At 43.0% G+C, this 18,312-nt stretch overlaps 2 protein-coding genes across 5 annotated transcripts in view; one reads left to right on the plus strand and one right to left on the minus strand.

Annotated features, from left to right (window-relative positions):
- The window catches only part of RAVER2 (ribonucleoprotein, PTB binding 2), a 37,097-nt gene extending 22,451 nt beyond the window's left edge, over positions 1-14,646 (plus strand). The window contains exons 6-14 of the mRNA XM_086463213.1: positions 852-934; positions 4,366-4,470; positions 4,653-4,764; positions 5,923-6,152; positions 7,906-8,017; positions 8,399-8,541; positions 10,335-10,424; positions 11,089-11,217; positions 14,500-14,646. Of these exons, the coding sequence (XP_086319339.1) occupies positions 852-934; positions 4,366-4,470; positions 4,653-4,764; positions 5,923-6,152; positions 7,906-8,017; positions 8,399-8,541; positions 10,335-10,424; positions 11,089-11,217; positions 14,500-14,646 (1,151 nt within the window). The remainder of the gene's footprint in view (positions 1-851; positions 935-4,365; positions 4,471-4,652; positions 4,765-5,922; positions 6,153-7,905; positions 8,018-8,398; positions 8,542-10,334; positions 10,425-11,088; positions 11,218-14,499) is intronic.
- A 2,068-nt stretch (positions 14,647-16,714) lies between these two features.
- The window catches only part of JAK1 (Janus kinase 1), a 28,664-nt gene continuing 27,066 nt past the window's right edge, over positions 16,715-18,312 (minus strand). For 3 of the 4 annotated variants that reach the window (XM_086463315.1, XM_009952761.2, XM_086463314.1), the window contains exon 23: positions 17,868-18,236. In XM_086463315.1, the coding sequence (XP_086319441.1) occupies positions 18,135-18,236 (102 nt within the window). In that variant the 3' untranslated portion in view covers positions 17,868-18,134. Of the gene's footprint in view, positions 18,237-18,312 lie in introns of all 4 variants that reach the window. The other variant, XM_086463313.1, reaches the window with a different exon arrangement.

Consider the following 18,312-nt stretch of genomic DNA (forward strand, 5'->3'; position numbering starts at 1 on the left):
TATGAAAGCAAAAGCAAGAGGTGGACTGCTACACTGTTGTGTCTGGGTAAAATTTAGTGTTACCTCAAAATGTGCTCACGTTAACTCTGTGGTCTCTGAGTGTTTTTATTAGAAATGGGTTTGAAATGAAATATCTTTTGCAGTCATCATTAAAATAGCAAGTTTAAATCTGATTCTGGATTGGAGTTTTGCAGCCTGAGTCTTTCTCCTGTTGTTTCCAATGTAAGTCGTTATTCACTTGGGTGCTATCGCAGTTGAACACAGCATTCCATAACGGCATTAGCCAAAAACATTTCTTTGCCTTCTCATTAGGATGGATGTGAATAAACATATTAAAAATGGTCTTACCACATTTCAAATGGTGAAAGTATTAGGAAGAGGCGTGAGAACAGATAATTTGAGGAGTCAAGTGGGGACAGTGAAGAGTTTGTGACATAATCTCCTGACAGAAGATACATGGAAATGTTGTGTGACATGACCACTTTAGTGAAGAAACACTTTAGCTGATGCTGAAGTTTCAAAGCAATTTAGATAATGCTATGATATTACAGTCTCAACTGCAGGTATTTCTGCATCTTCGAGCAGAACTCTCAGTTTTAGAAGAGCTCCGTGAAAGTACATCTGATCTCCAATATGCTGTTAACTGCAGATCAAAGCTGGGTGTGTTGAAAGGTGTATGGTGACCTTTATAGTATACAGTGACCTTTAGTGTATTATCACTTATAGTGACCTTTAGTATACTTGAAAATCTTGTGGAAACCAAATGTGAAAAATACAGAAGAACTCTTCTAAAGATCTTTACTTGCCTAACTTATAAAACACTGCAACTTTGTCTTCTGTTTCTAAAACAGTTCTTGGAGCATCTGCAGGTTTACCGCACCTTATCAATTCAGCAGTTGGCCCACCTTTTTTGCAGTTGAATAAAATTCATCAGGTATGTGGAAAAAAACCCTTTTGTCAAAATACATATTTGTGGAGATCTTGGCATGGAAAATATTCTCAAAGTTGTAAGAAATTACAACTAAAATCAAGTGTTCTCGTTAAAGCTCTAAGACAAGCACCCTATTACGAGATGTCTACGGGGATGTAAGAGCAGACTGCTCACTCTCTGCAAGTGAGTTATTTTTATCTTAACTGAGCTTTTGATTTGCAAACACCTGCCGATATGGAGACAATTGGCCATTGCTGGCCAAAAAAATCCTCTTTAAATTAGAGCTCTAGGAGCATGGCCTATCCATTTCTCTTGGAGCTGCCCTGTAGGGACTTGATTGTTTTGTCTTATTCAAGCCAAGAAGCTGAACATCATTATCTTCCTTTTAAAGCTTGCGGGGACCAAAATGTGCTATATATGCCATAAAAAATATAGTAATTTGTAGGTGTTACTTCTTTGTCAAACCCCCCTCAATGTTATGAGCTGTTTAAAGTGTTCTCAGGAGTATCTGTAATTGACTGTAAAGTTGTTACAACTAACATACAGACAGCAGAATTTCTGAAAGATACTACAAAGAATATTTGGGATGAGTTTGTCCTAGACATTGGTGATGAGAATATGCTAGAGTAGCACCCACACCAGAACTCCTCCCTGCAGCAATTCACTTGCCCAGTAGCCTGTCTGGTCTCCGCCTTGCATTGAGGTTCTGTCAGAGATTTCTCCAGCTCTGCCAGGAGCTGAAATTTGCCTTTAATGTTCATAGTAGGGATTTTCATAAGTATCTGTGAGGGACTGGAGTCAATCGCTTTGACTTACTATTTCTGGTGCTTGAGAAACTCCTATTTAAAAAATACTCCCCTGAAGTAGTTCTTATTTCTGCTGTTGTTTTGGCAAACACAGACTTATAGATCTTAAAAATGACCAAATTAAAATGCAGAGATACTCCTTATGTTAAGTGTATTTAGCTTTTCTATTTTTTTCTGCTAAAAATGGGAGGTCAATATATTAATTTTGAATAAATAATACTTTGCCCCATCAAATGAGTTGCTTTTGTCCCATACAATGAAAAAAATAAATCATTCTTTGCTTGTACTCCTTTTATTTAAATGACATTTTCAATTGGTATGTTTAGTTACTGCTGCTCTGCCTTCAGCCTTGGAGAGTCTGTGCTTCCTTGGAAGGCAATGTGGATGTTTTCTAATCACAGCTGGAGACAGGCATGTTTTACACAGTTAATGGTGTGATTGATGATGATCCAATGCTTTTTGGCTTAGGAGTGCTGCAGCCAAAGAACTCTGTGTTTTCTCTTTAGAGAGACTTACAAGTCGTAATTCGCTTCCAGGGAGCTTCCTGTCATTTAACTAGCTCCAAACCTGGTCAAATAGCCCAAAATTTATTGACACTGATTTGACTATCCTAATTCCTTCTGAGGCACATTTTTCTGTTACTCAGTGACTTACTTCAGAGCATCCTCTAAGGCCAGACAACCAGGTCACCATTTTTATTATCTTGAAATTCAGTATTGTCACAAGACAGGGGGACAGACAGTGCCTTGGCTTGGTTCTCTCCCCACCTCCCCAGTCACACACTGATTCAGCTTCCTGTATGTCTTGAGTTTGCTATTTTATATTCAAGGTCTTGTAACATAGTAAGAAGAAACAATATTTTTAGGATGATTATGCCACAACATTTTAAAATAATTGATAAAAAACGATTCAGCAGAGAGGAATTTTAACAAATGGGTTATTTATTCAGTAGTCTTTCCACTCTGGAGATAGCATGACTTTCAGCTTCTTTCTTTTAATTTCTCTTAGTTACAATTACCGTGTTCCAAAATAATGCATTTTAACTTTGTCAGTGATGTGTTTTCCTCAGTCATTCAGCAGTTTATTAAATCTTCATTAACCCAGAGACTTTCTTGTGAGGATGCTAACCAAACTGATTTTCCACCCTCGTGTTTCTGAAAGTTTTATCATTGAACTAACATGTTTTCTTTATGGATGTAACCAAGTTTAGAAGGAACAATCACTGGTATTGGTGACAGTAAACAACCCTGGATAATGTCTACTGGAAATCACTAAGACAATTAAAATAGCAGATGTGTAACTAAGCTAGATATGGCACTTCTTCTTTAATTGCACATTTCTGAGTCCAGAAGACCATGTTATAGACATAGAGGTTTTTTTCCTAGGGAATTTGACCCTAACATACAGCGATACAACCTAAACTTGAAAATATTTGCGAGATGTTTTGCAGGAAGCTGCAAAATCTGCAAAGCCATACATTGCAGAGCTGCCATCTTTTTGGGTTCCATCTTGATTACCTGGTTTTGGTGACCTTTTCTATGTAGGAGATTTCAGAAAACTGAGGGAGCCTATACTCATTGTGATTTGACACAGTCAGTGTCCCATCTATCTATTCTTGCACCTCTGTGCAAAAAGGTTTGTAGAGCAACCTGTATTTTGCCTGGCAAACTATGTTTAGGAGCTGCTGCCAGAAACACAAGTCTGAAGCCTGTGTTCAGCTAACAGGAATCAAAATGTGGTTTTGTGATCCAGAGTGGATGTGGAGTTTCTTTGAAGCCCTGAGCTAGCCAGAGCACATAACACTGAATATACCAGTAGCAGAGTCTGAGTGTGGTGCCCCAAAGTTGCAATTAAGTGGCTCAATTCTGGTGGCAAACTGATCCAGAAATTTTTGAATTAAAAATATTAGTATTTTATAGACTTGACAGTTTGTAGGCACTGTGGTTTGTTAGCTTTTTAACGGTTCTGGAATGGAATTCCATGTAGATAGCTGCCACTAAAAAAAAGGAAAAAAGCGTACCTGGATATTCCTCTTTGAAAGTAAAGATGCTGTTTGGTAACTGTAAAGCAAGGGATGAGAGTCCCTGCCAGTCACAACAGAGTCCTGCAAACTGTATAGATATTTGGCAGAGATTATGTATTAGAATTGCAATGCAAGGCACAATGCAGATGTTAACAGACAATGAAGTCCTTATTCATAGAGCTCTCGTCCCCTGAAGTCCTTGTGTCTCATCTTTCTTATTGGCGCGGTAGGTAACTCCCCTAGCTAGCCTGTCTGCAGAGGCTTCAACCACATACAGCTTTCCCTGTTGGCTTAAACACAGGGGCTGCAGCGGAGCCTGAATTGTATTTGGAGTGTACTCTTGATCCTTCAAAAGCTGTCAGAAAGCATTCTTGTGATTGTGAGGTGGAAAAAAAAAAAAGGGCTAGGCAGAAGAGAGGTTAAAAAAACTTGAAGTAACTTTCTATGAATGAAGCAAAAATGTAGTTCTGTGGAGGAAATACTTTTCCTTTGCTGTATTAACTCAGAAACAAATTTAAATTTCTTTGAGCAGTATCATCTGAAAATGTTTCAGGAATGTACTGTTTTCCATGACTGTCAACCAATGCTGCTTTTAATAATTTCAGAGTTCAATTCTGGGGAGTACATCTAACTTACTGCTGCAGAGCCCTGCTCACCTGCCATTGCCACAGCAGCAACTGATGAAGATTGAAAATCTTCAGGCTAATAGTGTAAGGTCATCGCTTCAACTTCAACTGTCTTTGGGCATTCTTATAACTGATAAATCAAATAGTTCTTTTCATCTAGTGTAATTTAGTGTATCTAAAAAGATTAACTGAATGTGAAAATTATAAGAAGTAGCTACAGACAGATTATTTTAATCATTTACACAGTTTTCTATTCTTCCTTATAGAAACCGGGTTTGCTGGGAGAACCTCCAACAATGCTACTTCAGACAGTACTGGGAATAGGGGTAATGCCATCAGTGAGTTCAGGCATGGGAACCCGTGGAGAAGCTCTTAAGTGTAAATGACATTTTATTTCATACCGGATCAGTAGAAATGCTCAGCTTGAAATTCTGCACCTACTTTCTCCCACTTTAGCAAAAGCAATAATGTGTTTGAACCTTGTCCCTGCACAGTAAGGTAGGCAGAGAGCTGGACAACAACGCACGTTACATAGCTGTAGAGTTAAGCAAGGTAACAAGTTCTACGTCTGCATAACCAACTGTAACCTGCTGGTTTAAGCAGGAAGCAAACTTGAAATATCTTGCCTTGATGCCTGGCTTCTCTCACCTGTTTGTCCAGGAAGAAAGACTACACTGTGGCGTTGGTTGAATGTTTGCAGGTTGTTAAATATCCTGCTTGCTCAGTTGCTACCATTTTTGGCACACTTGGAGTGAGTTTTTATTTAGGAACAAAATTGTGGTGTTTGTTTTTTCAAAGCAGATACATCTGAGTAGCTGAAGTGGCACCACAAATAGATTTTTTTTTCTTTTGCATTCATTTCATTAAGCAATAGAGCTTTAACGCCCAGTCTGTGACAGATGTCAATTCTGAATGGAAATTTCTGTGCCAGTGGTGCCCTCAATTTTCATGAGGAAAGATCAGTTGTGATGCTGCTTAGTGCATCTTTTTTCGTTACCTCTGCTGTATTCTGCAGTTCTAGACATGGTCTGAGTAATGGTAGTAACCAGGAGCAAGGAGAAGCTTGAGGTTGGGCGGGGGCAGGGGCAGGAAAGAAAGCTATGCTGACTGCCTAGATTTTAACTTTGGAAAATACTTTCTAGCTCTTGTTTGTAAAAAGGAATTTTAGTAACACCAGTTGAGGTGAAGTTTTTTCCCCTCTATTCCAATAGAGGATCCTCTAGGATGATGTTCACAGGTTTTTTGAAAGTGACAGGAAACACTAAGTAACTTCTTATTGTAGTGAACATTTAAAAAAGTCAGAGTTTTCTTCTATTGTATTAGCTTTAGAGTTGTTTGCTCCTGGGATAGTAAAAGAACAAAAACTATCATCAGAATCCAGTGTTCTGGGACAGCTGTAAAATAGGTCTCTAAATGTTTTCCTCATCACTTAGTAAAAACCACAAACAAAATGTACAGATAAATCTTGTCTAACAGAAAAGTTTCTCCATTTATGGTTGACTGCAGCATCTAATCTGACTCCAATTCAAACAGCAGCAGCAGCAGCAGCAGGGATGGGCATGCTGCCATTCTTTCCGAATCAGCACATTGTTGGACAAGCTATACCAGGGCAAAATAACTCTCCAGATAAACAATCGACTACCGAAGCGGTTGTCTCGGGATCGCAGCCTTATCATCAGACCTTAACAAACCTTTCTGCGGGAGCTTTGCGGGCTGGGCATGCCAAGCAACAAAACCAACTAAAAAGTACTGATACAAGTTTGGGGGTAAGGAACATTGAATACAAATCTTTTCTGTTTTCTTGTGTGCAAGTTTTCTCTCTCTTGTTTTAACATGCTTAAGAGTTAACTGCAACTGCTTGTTGTAGTTCTTCACTATAAAATTTACTAGATCACAGGATCATTCATGAGACATTTTAAGGTCATTTCAGTTGTGAATAATAGGGAGAGAACAATAATGCCCTTTGGTGGTCCAAATGAATTAACAAAGGAATCTTTTTACAATGCTGGAGTTTTTTTTTTTCCATGTGTGTGCCTCATAGTATTTGATGATGAAATTATCTCAAGGGCAATGTAGCATTTAAAGACTGAAAATTAAACTTGTGGCTGAATTTCATGACTAATCAGGAGCAATTCTGGCGGTATGTAGGGCCTTTGGGTTTCCAGGTGGCATGTATGTATATACGTGTAGGTACATTTTCCACTTTTAATACATAACCTCTTAGCCATAGCTGAGAGAGGCTGTATCAGTTTTAATATTTATTCCCTTGAAGGTGGAGGGAATGGGTCTGAACCAGAATGGTCTAGTTTTTTCGGAAATTTTTTCCCATCATTAACAGAATTTACTTTTTTTATAATATACATAAATACTTTGATATTTATGGGAAATGTTCTTAATTCAGACCAGATCTGTGTTTTCCTTCCATATTTCTGAAGCATCTGAAGTGATAGATGATATACAGTATTGGTGTTAGCCTTTGTTAGACAGCTTTGACACTTTTGGTCCTACTTCAAAAAGTACACTTTTTGGGGTTTTTTTAAATAAATTTTACTGTAATTAAGTGGAATTTTGCCTATGTATAGACACACATGGCTAAAATACATAAGGGTGTATGTGTATACATACATAAAATCAGTGTTTTATTTCCACATTTCATTTAGTTAAAAGGAAATGTATAATTAAACCTTTAGCAGTCTAGATAATTAATTAATTTCTATGAATATTGTTTAATTGTTTCCTTTTCTGCATCAGTAGACAGAAGGCCCAGTTTGCAAAAGTCACTTCCTTGACAAGACAGCTGCAGTCTATATGCTGATACGGTCACGCTATCTTAAATGCCTGCTTTTGTTTCCAGATAAGGATTTCAGCACTCTATTGAAACTTTGGGTTTAAAAACTGGTCTCGCTGGTTTTGAAAAATGGTTGATGAATAGTCTTTTACTGAAAATAGTAGTGTACCCTTCCTAGTCCCTCATAGGAAATGCTTCTGGTGGTTTGGAGGAGTGAGTCAGTCCTGACACTTCATTTCCACTCATAAACATTTTCCACTTTTAAGTAAGGGCTTATAAATAGAGTGATCAGTAAGATGTGTTACGATGACAGACTGCTGGGTCGTGTCTTCAGGCCAAGGTTCGTTTGGCCTTTATTTGCTTGTGACTCTGGGTGAAAAGAGTTGATTTTGGCTGGGCCCTGTACTTAATGCTGACTGTCTGCATCTGGGGCCATTAGGGTTGTTATGATTCTTTAACTTGAACGTAAAAGGTTTTCTTTTGTTTGTTTGTTTTTTAGTATCCTTTAGTAACTTACAGTCTAAAGAGCAACATTCTTACAAAATTATTTGGCAAGAAAAAAGTACAGGTGATGTGTGACCAGATAGTTGTCCCCAGTATTTATTTTAAAAGTTTTCCTGTTACGTTCCACAGGGCTAAGCTTTTTTCAAAGTCCTGTGGGGACACTTCCCTTGTTTCTGACAAATGTTTTATGAATATAATGCACACTGACCTGCCCAATTGTTTCACAGACTCCCTTGAAAAAACAGACTTCGCTGCTAGGAGAACCACCAAAAGAAATACGTCTTAGTACCAACCCCTACTTGAATTTGGCAAGTGTGTTGCCTGGTATATGTCTTCCAGGTAAGCAAGCATTTAACAGCTTTAGCAGCAAGTTTCCTTGTCCAGAGTGTGGCAAATCAGTATTCTGTTGGGCAGGTAGTTCCAGTTACAACCTCAACATTTATCTTGAAGGAAATCTTGTAGCCTGTCTTAAAATCATGATGTAATCTATCCTCATAGTTAATATTTTATTTGGGAAGGGTAAATTTTCAGAGTTAAAGGGCTTACTGATGTAGACAAACTTCTAGAAAGCCTTTCAATTGTTAGTAGCACTGATTAATTTTGAGCACAGCCTGATCTGAAGTACCAGATTTCTGTTGTAATCCCAGAATATTGCTAAACAAGAGTGCCACCTCATTTGTGCAGTTTGTGCAAACCATGTCTTCATTGTGTTACGAACAGCGATTGCCAGCAAAGCCTCTAGTCCACCGCAGCAGACTGGACTTTCGAACATCGTGGATGCTGCTGTGTCTCAGGGAACTACATCACAACACGCAGTGGAGAATTATTTGAATTACTCTCAACAGCATGGGGAGTACACGCAGGTATGTTGTTTTGCAGTGCTTTCTTCTGAAGCCTGCTTTGTCACTCGGTCGCAGGATTTTTGGCAGAGGTGTGCTCAGAGATCCCTCCCTGAGCTGCTCGTTGTTTTTCTCTGTGTACTTTTAATGCGCTTCTTGCTACACATGTGGTCTGATAGCCCTGTATGCAGTGGAACAGCATTGCCCAACATCAGGTACCGCTCTGCAAGGGTTCCCGGGCTTTCCCACAACCCCACCCTTTTCATCAGACTGAACCTTGTAGGTCCTCCTCACTGACAGTTTATCTCTTTCAGTGTACAGAGTAGTTTTGGCACAAAGTACACCTAATGCCTGTCAAAAAAAAAAAAAAAAAAAAAAAAGAAAAGCTTCAAGACATTCCCTGCTGCAGTGTCATAACCACAGAAAGATTGCTTCTTGAGAACGTGAATTTGGTGCAGTCGGCTAAAAAATTACTGTCTTATAACTTCTGGCTTGGCTTTTGTCTTGTCTTCAAAACCATAAAGTTTTTCTCTTTCCCTTCCCAAGAATTTTTCAAGTTTTCTTGCGCTTTCGCTAGGTCCCAGAGAAGAGTGTGTTCTGTCTAACAGAAGTTCCTGTATAGCTTGGGGAATTCTTGCAGGCTCTGCCAGCTGGTTTCACTGCATGGAATTTCTTCCCCGTATGCCCATTGGGTGATCGGAGCATGGTAATTGAGGTGGAGGGCTGCCCCTGATCTGGAGAGTGTTGCAGTACTGGGCTTCACAGACATCGCGACGCTCTGTGAAATAACATTTCCATATTTCATTAGCCATCACCGGTCTGTGTAGAAACGTAATTATATACAAATCAAATACGAGAACTGGATCATGGTACCAGCAGGTAATCTGTATAGAAATCTTGGGTCTGCGCTGAGACACCCACCCTGGCTCTGCCGTAGGTCTCCTCCTGCCCTGTCCCCATCACCTCCTCCCCAGAGTCGCCTGATCTCCCCTCCTGTGGCAGGGAGACAGCAACGAGCTGCGCTCCTCTCCCCGAGGCTGCTGATGGGGAAATCTGTGTTTCTGCAGAACTCCTAGGGTAGAGCAGGGCCGCTGTGGACGTTGGTTGGGTCTGGAGGACAGAGGTGTGGCTGGACATAGGGGTTCTTTTGTGTTAGGAGGGTCTCAGCCTGGCCAGGAGGGCTGGAGGGGATGGGCTTGCTGCACGGCATTGGCTGCAGCAGGGAGCTTTGCCAGGGGCCAGACCTTCTGCTGGTCAGATCAGATGTGGTGACAGTTGTGGGTTAGAGAAGCGAGAGAGATGTCCTGCGGGACTTTGTGCCCTGTGTTTCATGTGAGCACTAACTTAGTTCTGAGTATTGTGTTTGAATCTGGTTATTTGCTTCAAATTCGTTTTGATGCCCCCAGGAGGTAGTTCCTAACCCCAAATCTTTAAAATACTGTCCAAAAAATAGTAGTATTGCAGTATTAGCATTATTAGTATTATCTTAGTAACGTGAAGGACTCAAACGATGTCACTTAGGTGCAGAGATGCCCCATGTCATCATTCAGCTATATTTGTGCTGTCTGCTCCTTCCATGTGACAGAAACGCTTGCATCTGCTGCCAAGGCAGCGATGCCTCGTGTATCTTTTAAGCACTTAACGTAGTTTTAAATGTTTGGTTTGAGCTTTATCGCTGGTCTTAAACATGTTTTGATGCTTCTTGGAGAGCTTTGCCTGTGATTCATTCTCGTGTCCTGCGAGGCCATAAGAATTGTTTTCGTTTGAAGCGATCATAGTAGACAGCTAATGGGAAGAGGTTTTTTCCTCCTTTATAGGAGGCTGTTCAGCAGTGGTATCAGCATTATGCTCAGGCATATAACTCTACCCAGGCAAGAGTCGATGAATTTGAAAATGAAGCCTCTGAGGTGAGAAATAATTTTATTTTCTTCCTGTCTCCATTGGCTGTTTCTCCCATCAGCTGTAAGGGTGCTTTTGGAGTCTGGACACCTGCTTTGTTTGTTGGTAGTGGCTGCTGCCGTCGGTACTGCAGAAATAAGGGGCTGGAGAGCGTGGGGACGACTGGCACTGCATGGTCACCACCTGCAGGGCATCCCTGCACAGTTACTCTCCAGGTTTCATACTCACGCTTTTGACTATACCTGGCGTAAATACTCCTCTCTCTAAGATCTCACAATCCAAAGTTACCTGTAAAGTTCAAGAATGTATTAAAATACTCCTCTTCAGGAACAGCACACCATAACGTTATTTTGCTGTGAGTCTGTTGAAGGATTGTTTCTCACCCAGGCCATTATACAGCCCAAGGTTTCTGTGACCAAGGAAAAGAACAATTTGGGTTTTTTTTTTTTCAAGGAATTGTGTGAAGTAAACCATCCCCCAAAGCCTCTGTTTTGCTCAAGAAATCGCTGCATGCCTGAGCTGCTGTGGATTGTACACTCCTTTTTAGCAACTGAGTGTGACTCAGATATTTTCCTGTCTGCTGAGTGCTCATTACTCTATTAAGTGAAAATGAATTATTAAACCTATTTTCTTTCAACTTCTGGTTGATCATGGATCCCATTCTGCATTTAGGAATCTACAGGCGGATCTTACCCCGACTACAGTACCTGCTTGCAGGTCTTGCCTACACTTTACAGTGGAGCCCAGGGATCACACCAGCCAGGCAGCTTGCAGCTTCCTCCACAAAACCCATTAAATAAGGTGAGAGGAGAGACCGAGCAGAGTGGTTGCAGATGCAGCCCGAGCCAGCCGCTGGTGGAAGCGCTTCTCATTTGTCTTATGCTGCCACCGAGTGGTCTTTGGACCCACAACAAGCCGAGGCAGAGCTTTCCCACTGCACCCGCATTCCTCCGGATGCCGACTGGCTCAGGATTTCACGCAGCTCCTGGTGGATGTGAAAAATAAAGGCAGTGGTTGGGCAGGGTGTGCCAGTGCCAGACCCCCTCGGAGCCCTCCAGGACCCTGGAGATCAGTGCTCCTCGCTGGCCAGAAACCACCAAAACCCAGAGGGAAAGAAAGGCTGGATCTTTGTGAACAAACGTCATGGAAAGGTGGTATCTGTGAGGGTGAAAGTGCAGAGGTGCCTTGAAGGAGGCAAATAAGGTAGGAAGTTAGCAAAGGAGGAGGAGGTAGTTCATTCACACTGGTTTTAGATAGGATTTTTTGCCTAACTTGCGGGTTTTTTACGGTGAGTGCCATTGGGATAAAACCTCTGAAGTGGAATGAGCAAGTCAAGGTGGTTTCCACGTTACCTACAGCCTCCACTTTTTAATACTCTTAACTGGATCCTGGGGGGAAAACCATTTTAAAACAGCTTTGATTTGAAATTATAACAGATGTCAGATGCAACCTACTTCAGCCAGACTCACTGAGCAAAGCTTCCCTTCTCTGCTGCACACAGCAGATCGTTTTCATCAATAAAAGATGTGGCATGGAAGCGGGGAGGACCAGCTTAAAGGAGGCTGGAGTCTGGACTAACAGGAGGCTGGTTTAACACAGGCTGGGACGATGGGGATAATAAAAGCTTTGTTCAGTCAGAACAAAGGACTTTTTATTTCCTGAGTGCCTTAGAGGTCCTGGGGAGTTCATACCCTCCTGCTGTAGGTAAATCACGTTGCTCCTGGTTTTATGGATGGGAGAGACCTTAAGAGCCAGACTGTCATCTGTTTTGGAGGGGCCGCAGGCAAGCTGCCTTCAAGAGTCCAGCCCCAGCCATGAGATCGATGATCCTCTCTCTGGGCACTTCTGGAGGGACACTGAGCCCCGGCTCTCCATCCTCCAGCGCAGCTCGTGGCCCTTTGCACACGCGCCGAGAGGAGCCCCAGCTGAAGTCAGCAGTCACATCTCGGGGAGCTCAGGGGCCCGGCCTCCTGCACAGCTCTCCATCACAGCGTTAAATCCCTTTGCTGCGCAGAGGTTAGCAGCAGGATTCAGCACATGATGTTCTGGCATTCAGACTTGGCATGAGATTCCTGTTTTTTGGAGGAGATTTAGAACACACACAACTGTAGCAATGCTTGACTTCTGGATAGGGGCCAAGGCCTGGCTGGAGCTGGCTTTGACATGTCTTGGGTTAAAGATGGCCGAGGCCTGAACATGTTGCCATGGGCTGTGAAATCTCTAGCTTTGTGCAGCAAGAAATTGAGCTTTCTGGTTCCTAACAGCTCTGATATGACTGGAAATGAGTGAAATTGTAACAAGACGAGGTGGTAGTCTGGGGTTTGAGCTAACTGATGCCTTTCAGTTTATCTCCAGTCCAAAGAGGAAAGCTTGTATGTGAAGGTGATGTTCAACAGCTTGCTTAAAGTTTGTCTGGATGCCAGATGCCATAAAAGGCAGAAAGAGAGTGGTTGGTCCCTTGGCATCGACAAAACAGAAGTACAGTTTGCCTCTGCAGCGAGGTACTTTTCTCATTCCTGGAAAGAAAAGATAAATCTCGGTGTAGAGGGCACACAGACTGGTCCCCAAGAGGCTCTATATCACTTCAGAGCGTGTGCTCGTGTGCATGCGCTTGCTTTGACCCTGCAGCCTGGTTTTCTCCTGCTCCTGTGGGCTGCGTTTCAGGGCTTCAGAAGGACCATGGTCGGAGAGTTGTGTGAAGCAGGCAGTGGTGATGCTGCGCTCTGCCATGTAAGCCAGGACCTGGTGGAGGGTTGCAATACATGGGTGACATCCCCACGGCTGTTAGAAGTGCAGGAGAGAGGACAGGGGGAAAATTAAAAGCCTTTCCTCAAGCAAGTTCCTATTTATGATAAGGACAAGCGCAGGCTGAAATGAAATTCGACTTAGCAGAGGGTAATTTGTTGCGCATGCGAATTAGCGAGGGGGCTCCTGAGAACTGCTAGGAAGTGTTGGGCTGGGGGACGTTTGGTCAGCACAGCTGTTCTTGTGATTGAGTTAAGGAATTCGTGTCCCGGTTTGTAGAACATCTTAAGGTTTCTAAAATGTTTGCTCCAACATGGACGAAAACCCCAAGACTTCTGATCTAGGAGCCAGACTTAACCCAGGGCGGGCAGTGTGGTTGGGCAGGGTGTGGTGAGATCGGGTTCAGGGGGTTACAGGGCAGGTGCTTCAGTCTTTTAGAACAAGGTGACTGTTTAAGCCATTTGGTGATGAAATTAGTGACACGTTGGGGGAAAGAGAGAAGTGATTAAGAGTGATCGATTAGGGCGGTGGGCTGGAATGTGTATGTACAGCTTCTGGTGCTGTAGGTGCGTGGATAGTGCAACGTCCTGCTCTGATGGATCCCAGAGAGGAACCGAACCAGAGCCTTGCGTACCCCTTGGCGGTGGGGCAGCCTTAGGTCACCTGTGCCCTCACCAGAAACCCTGCTCTGGGACCCTCAAGACTTTATGTGTTTCAGAGTGAGGCATTTTAGTTGAAGTTTCGATTAAAGAACTGTTAACTGCTCTCTCCTTCACTTCAGTACCACGTGTGAACTCATGCCTGCATGTGGCAGGTGCTTACCCATCATCCACAACACAAACCTGCTTTGGCATGGCTGGAACCCAAGGCCTTCGACACCTGCCTTGCTGTGATAGCTGCGCCAGGCCGGTTTAACCAGAGAGAGGAATGAAAAGTGGCCCGCTGGCACCTTCCTTTAAAGGATGAAGATGGCCAGAGCTGCTGTGACACTGCAGGGTGACAGCATGGCCGTTACACCACTGATTTTTAAATGTGCACGGTGGAGCGGGGCCACTGGCCCAGCCAGCCCTTTGCCCTCACAAAAATGTGTGCACAGTGGGGCAGCAGTGCACTTTTACCATTGGTGGTTGATTGGGTTGGGGTTTTTTTTTTTTTTTTTAGGGAAAGGGCACAAACAGTGACTCATGAGCTGTGTATAGCTGGACCTTAAAGCCGAAGGAGTCGGGCCTTTGGAGTCTGTTACTGGCTCCTGGTCCTTGGTAATTCCAAGACTGGAGCTTTATTTATTGACACTGTTTGCTCTGGATCATGTGTCACTTGTTTTCTTCTTGTCCTCAGGTGGCTCCGACAAGAAGTGAGAAGCGAGGCTCTTCGTACCTCATTTCCTCCCCAGAACCTGGCCCCGTGGAGTACCTTGGCCAGCAGACTCAGGGCTCCGCAGTACGTTACGCAGAATCCTCTCTCAAAAAAAAGCGCGTTTATTGAGACCTAAATAATCACTCCTGCCTTAGGGGGTGAAGGCAGGCTTTTCGTACCTCTGCTATTTATTGCTGCCTTAACTTCAAACCAGTAACACTTCTCTATGTGTGGGTTATAAGTATCCCAAGAGGAACAACCCTGTAACGGGCAAACTTGCCAAGGAAACGGTACGTATTGCGACGAGGTTAGCCATTGCGCGGTAATCTGACCTGCCTTCTGAAAGGATGGGATGGTGTCTGCTTTGTCATCTGCCGCTGAAAGAGCTGAGGCCGACAAAGCGAAGTGACTCAGTGAGTTTTGGTAGCTTACCAGCCGAAAGCAATAACATCACTGAGGAGGGAACGCTGATCCTTTCTCTTGTCCTCAGACTTGAGGAAGTTAAAAGATGAAGTCTTGATAGTAATTTTTGCATATTTTTTTAACTCAGAATGTGAGGGATTTTTTCAGTCTTACTTTTTCCAGGATTAAGAGTTCTGCATTTACAGTCTTTATATTTTTAATATTTCCTCTTAATCCTGGAATGCAGATATACCAAATGTATTACCAGAGCCTCTGTGATGTTCTCAATAAATGTTTGTTAAAAGGAAGATGCGATACCGTGTGCTGCCTTGCAATACTGAAGTCAATTTGGAGAGGTGATACTTGGACAATGAAGTAACCTTGATCTGCTTTTAGGCCAGGACCCCACAGCTTTTCCTTGGAGTGATTTACAGGTTGTGAAGGCACCCGTGTGAAGTGGTGTGTGTGGCAAAGCACTGTCCTTCTACCAGGCATGCGTGCCGGTGAGGCAGGGCTGCGGGCAACACAGGCGGGTGCTGGAGCATAGCGTGGCTACAGGTAACAGACATCAACTGCCTGTTGTTCTTTTTCTGACTCCAGGGTGGGGGTGATTCAGAGTTAGAGCAGAAGCACTACTGACCTGCTCCTTGGGTGACTCTTCAACCTTGCCTTCCTGCTCGTCACTGTTTTATTTTTTTCTTTTTTTCTGAGCATCTTGACTTTTGAACAAATTGCCTGCCCTCCAAAGCCTGCTAGAGCAGAGCGTCCTGGCTCTGGTTGGCACTCCTCCTTCTCTATGACCTTTTGCATGAACCAGTTATCACTAGAAGGAAACAATATTTACTCTCTCTCCTCTCCCAGGTGTGCGGGGCGGGCTCACACCCCTGCACTGTGAACCCCAGCAGCCTGTGGGCACAGCCTCTGCCCAGGGCAGATGGTACCACACACACACACACACACACACACTCTTTCCCAGCTCGATGTGTTTGCTGGGGTTTTTTTTCTTTTCTTTTTTTTTTTTTTTGAGACTTTTTGTATTTTTAGCTATTAATTGAGCAACTCTGGCTGGAGTTTCTGTTCTGCTGTTAAGCCTTTTAGCTGAAGACGCAGAAATCATTACTTTTGAAATCGCCGTTTGTCACAGCTGATTCATGAGCCCTGTGCTGGCAGCGTGCGGGTCCTGCCTTGGGACCCCCCTGCAAAGTCATTTGGACTGAATTCAGTGAGCGCTAAGGGGAGCACCCAGGTCCTTCTTCGTTAGTCTTGCTTGAGAATACTGAAGCCATTTTTCAATACTGATTTATTTTAAAAAAAGAAAAAAAGTCTTAATCTCTGACTTTCAAGCTTCGTGATGTGACCGGGATACATACATATTTTTAAAGCTTAAGAAAAGAAAGCCCACTCTCTCCATCCCTCCCCTGCAGCTGCTGATGTAGCACTGGCCTGAAGGGCAGGAACTGCTTCCCAGAGCCCAGCAGCAGCAGTACAGGCTCGAGGGCCTCTTCCGGGCTTCTACCTGTATGTGTTGATAAATTCACTTGTAAGAGCTTGTTCAAACTGTTTGTATATGCAACCTTCTCAACTTGTAATGCTTTTCAATGAAAATAAATTGTTGGTACGCAGTTAAAGTGGATTTCTGTGGGAGGAAAACAGCCTGGGGCTGCCTTTACAGGGAGCATGTAATGCAGGGAGAGGTTGCTTTGAAGTCAACATGTTCTGATCACTGTTCCTATGGAAGTTAGTTACATGTAAAAGTCTTTCTCTGTTTAATTTATTTTTAAAAAATACACACACGTGGAGAAAAAAAATCTTTATTAATTTGTTTGTATAAAGAGTAACAAAGTGCTTACTGATTTGAATCGGGTTCATAAGTGACATACAGAAAAACATAATACTGTAAAAATAAATCTGACCTTGTTGAAGCTCGTAATTACAATTTTATATATATATATAGATAGAGATATAGTTGAAGACAACTTTCTGTTATTGCCAGAACTGAGTAGCTTCTTGAAGCATTTTCAAAATCCAGGTGGGGTGGGACAACACAGTTGCCCAAGTTCAAGGACATGGGTCAGCAAAAGGTTTCCAGTTAAACCACTGTTTCTCAAAGCCCCATGGGTTTACAAAACCAAAATACAGAGCCCTCACTTGGGTTAAATGCTGAATCTGGTCCTGACAGTAAAACCCACATGGTCCCAGTCTGGCCCCACCGGTTTCCCTTTGGTTAACTGAATCTGAATCCTGTGCCAGTGCAGGGGGTGAGTCGGTAAGTCAAAGGGGAATGAACGGCTTTACAGCAGGGCTAAAATGGATCAAGGTGCTGGCCAGTGAGATTGCTGACCACAGCAACGAGCACGGCCTGCGCCCCTGGCAACAACGAGCCCGTCTGGTGTGTTCGAGCGGTTCGACACTGCCCTGCTCGCTCAGGCCTCTCTCTCTTTTAGGTCATTATTCTGTAAGGTGAGTGATCCCACGCGCACCTCCCTGTGCCGCAGGGCACCTGCAGCACAAGCCAGCGTTGCGTTTGCACCTGTAACAGCCGTGGAAGCGGCGGCGGGTACAAACGTGTACTGGGGGAGGGGAGGGCTGAGGTCAGAAAAGCAAATCGATTTATCCAGAACCTGGGTTTCTCACTGAAATGTGTAACTACACAGGCCGAGCCATGCAGTCAGGTGGTTGAACAGGACGGTCAAGCAATTTTTAATAAAATAAAAACTCAGGACTGGAGCCTAGTTGTTGAGATGAGCTGAGGATTTTTGTCTTCTCTGGATTTTTTTTGTTACTAAAATCAGCCAAACCTTTTTTAAAACCCCAGGTTTTTTAAACTAGTTTAGTTATTCAAGGCCTAAGGGGGCAGAGCAGCCTTGTTTTAATGCTGCAGCTTGCTCTGACAACTGCAGCACTTTTTGACACTGCTCTTCAGTCCGCATTCCTCGGGGCAGCTCCAGTTGTGGCAGGACCATAATGAGCGAGAGATACAACTGCCTTGCAACAACAACAGCAAAAGGAGTTGAAGCGATTGTTTCTGCCATACCTTTTAATGAATTTGATCCAACTGTTGACTAAAATTAAAAAGGAACACTGTTGGAAAAAGAATCCTTTAAACACGTTAGCACAGTCAGAGTACAAATTACAGTAGTTAAAAAAAAATGAAAGGTCTGGGGCATCTGTATTTTGACACACATTTGAAGTACTGACAGTATAAAAAAAAATAATTACATTTTACTCATAATTGCTTCAAATCCTTGAATCAGATTGTGAAAGGTTGTCCGTTCATCATGCTTGAATATCCAGCATTTCCTCATCAGCTGGTCCACCTAACAACAAAAAAAGAGGAAATTTTTATAAGGACGTGTGAAAGAGTTAATTGTTTTTTCCAGTAAATGCAACTGA

The sequence above is a fragment of the Leptosomus discolor genome, chromosome 3, assembly GCF_034619465.1.
Source record: "Leptosomus discolor isolate bLepDis1 chromosome 3, bLepDis1.hap2, whole genome shotgun sequence".
In the NCBI taxonomy this organism is placed as follows: Eukaryota; Metazoa; Chordata; class Aves; order Leptosomiformes; family Leptosomidae; genus Leptosomus; species Leptosomus discolor.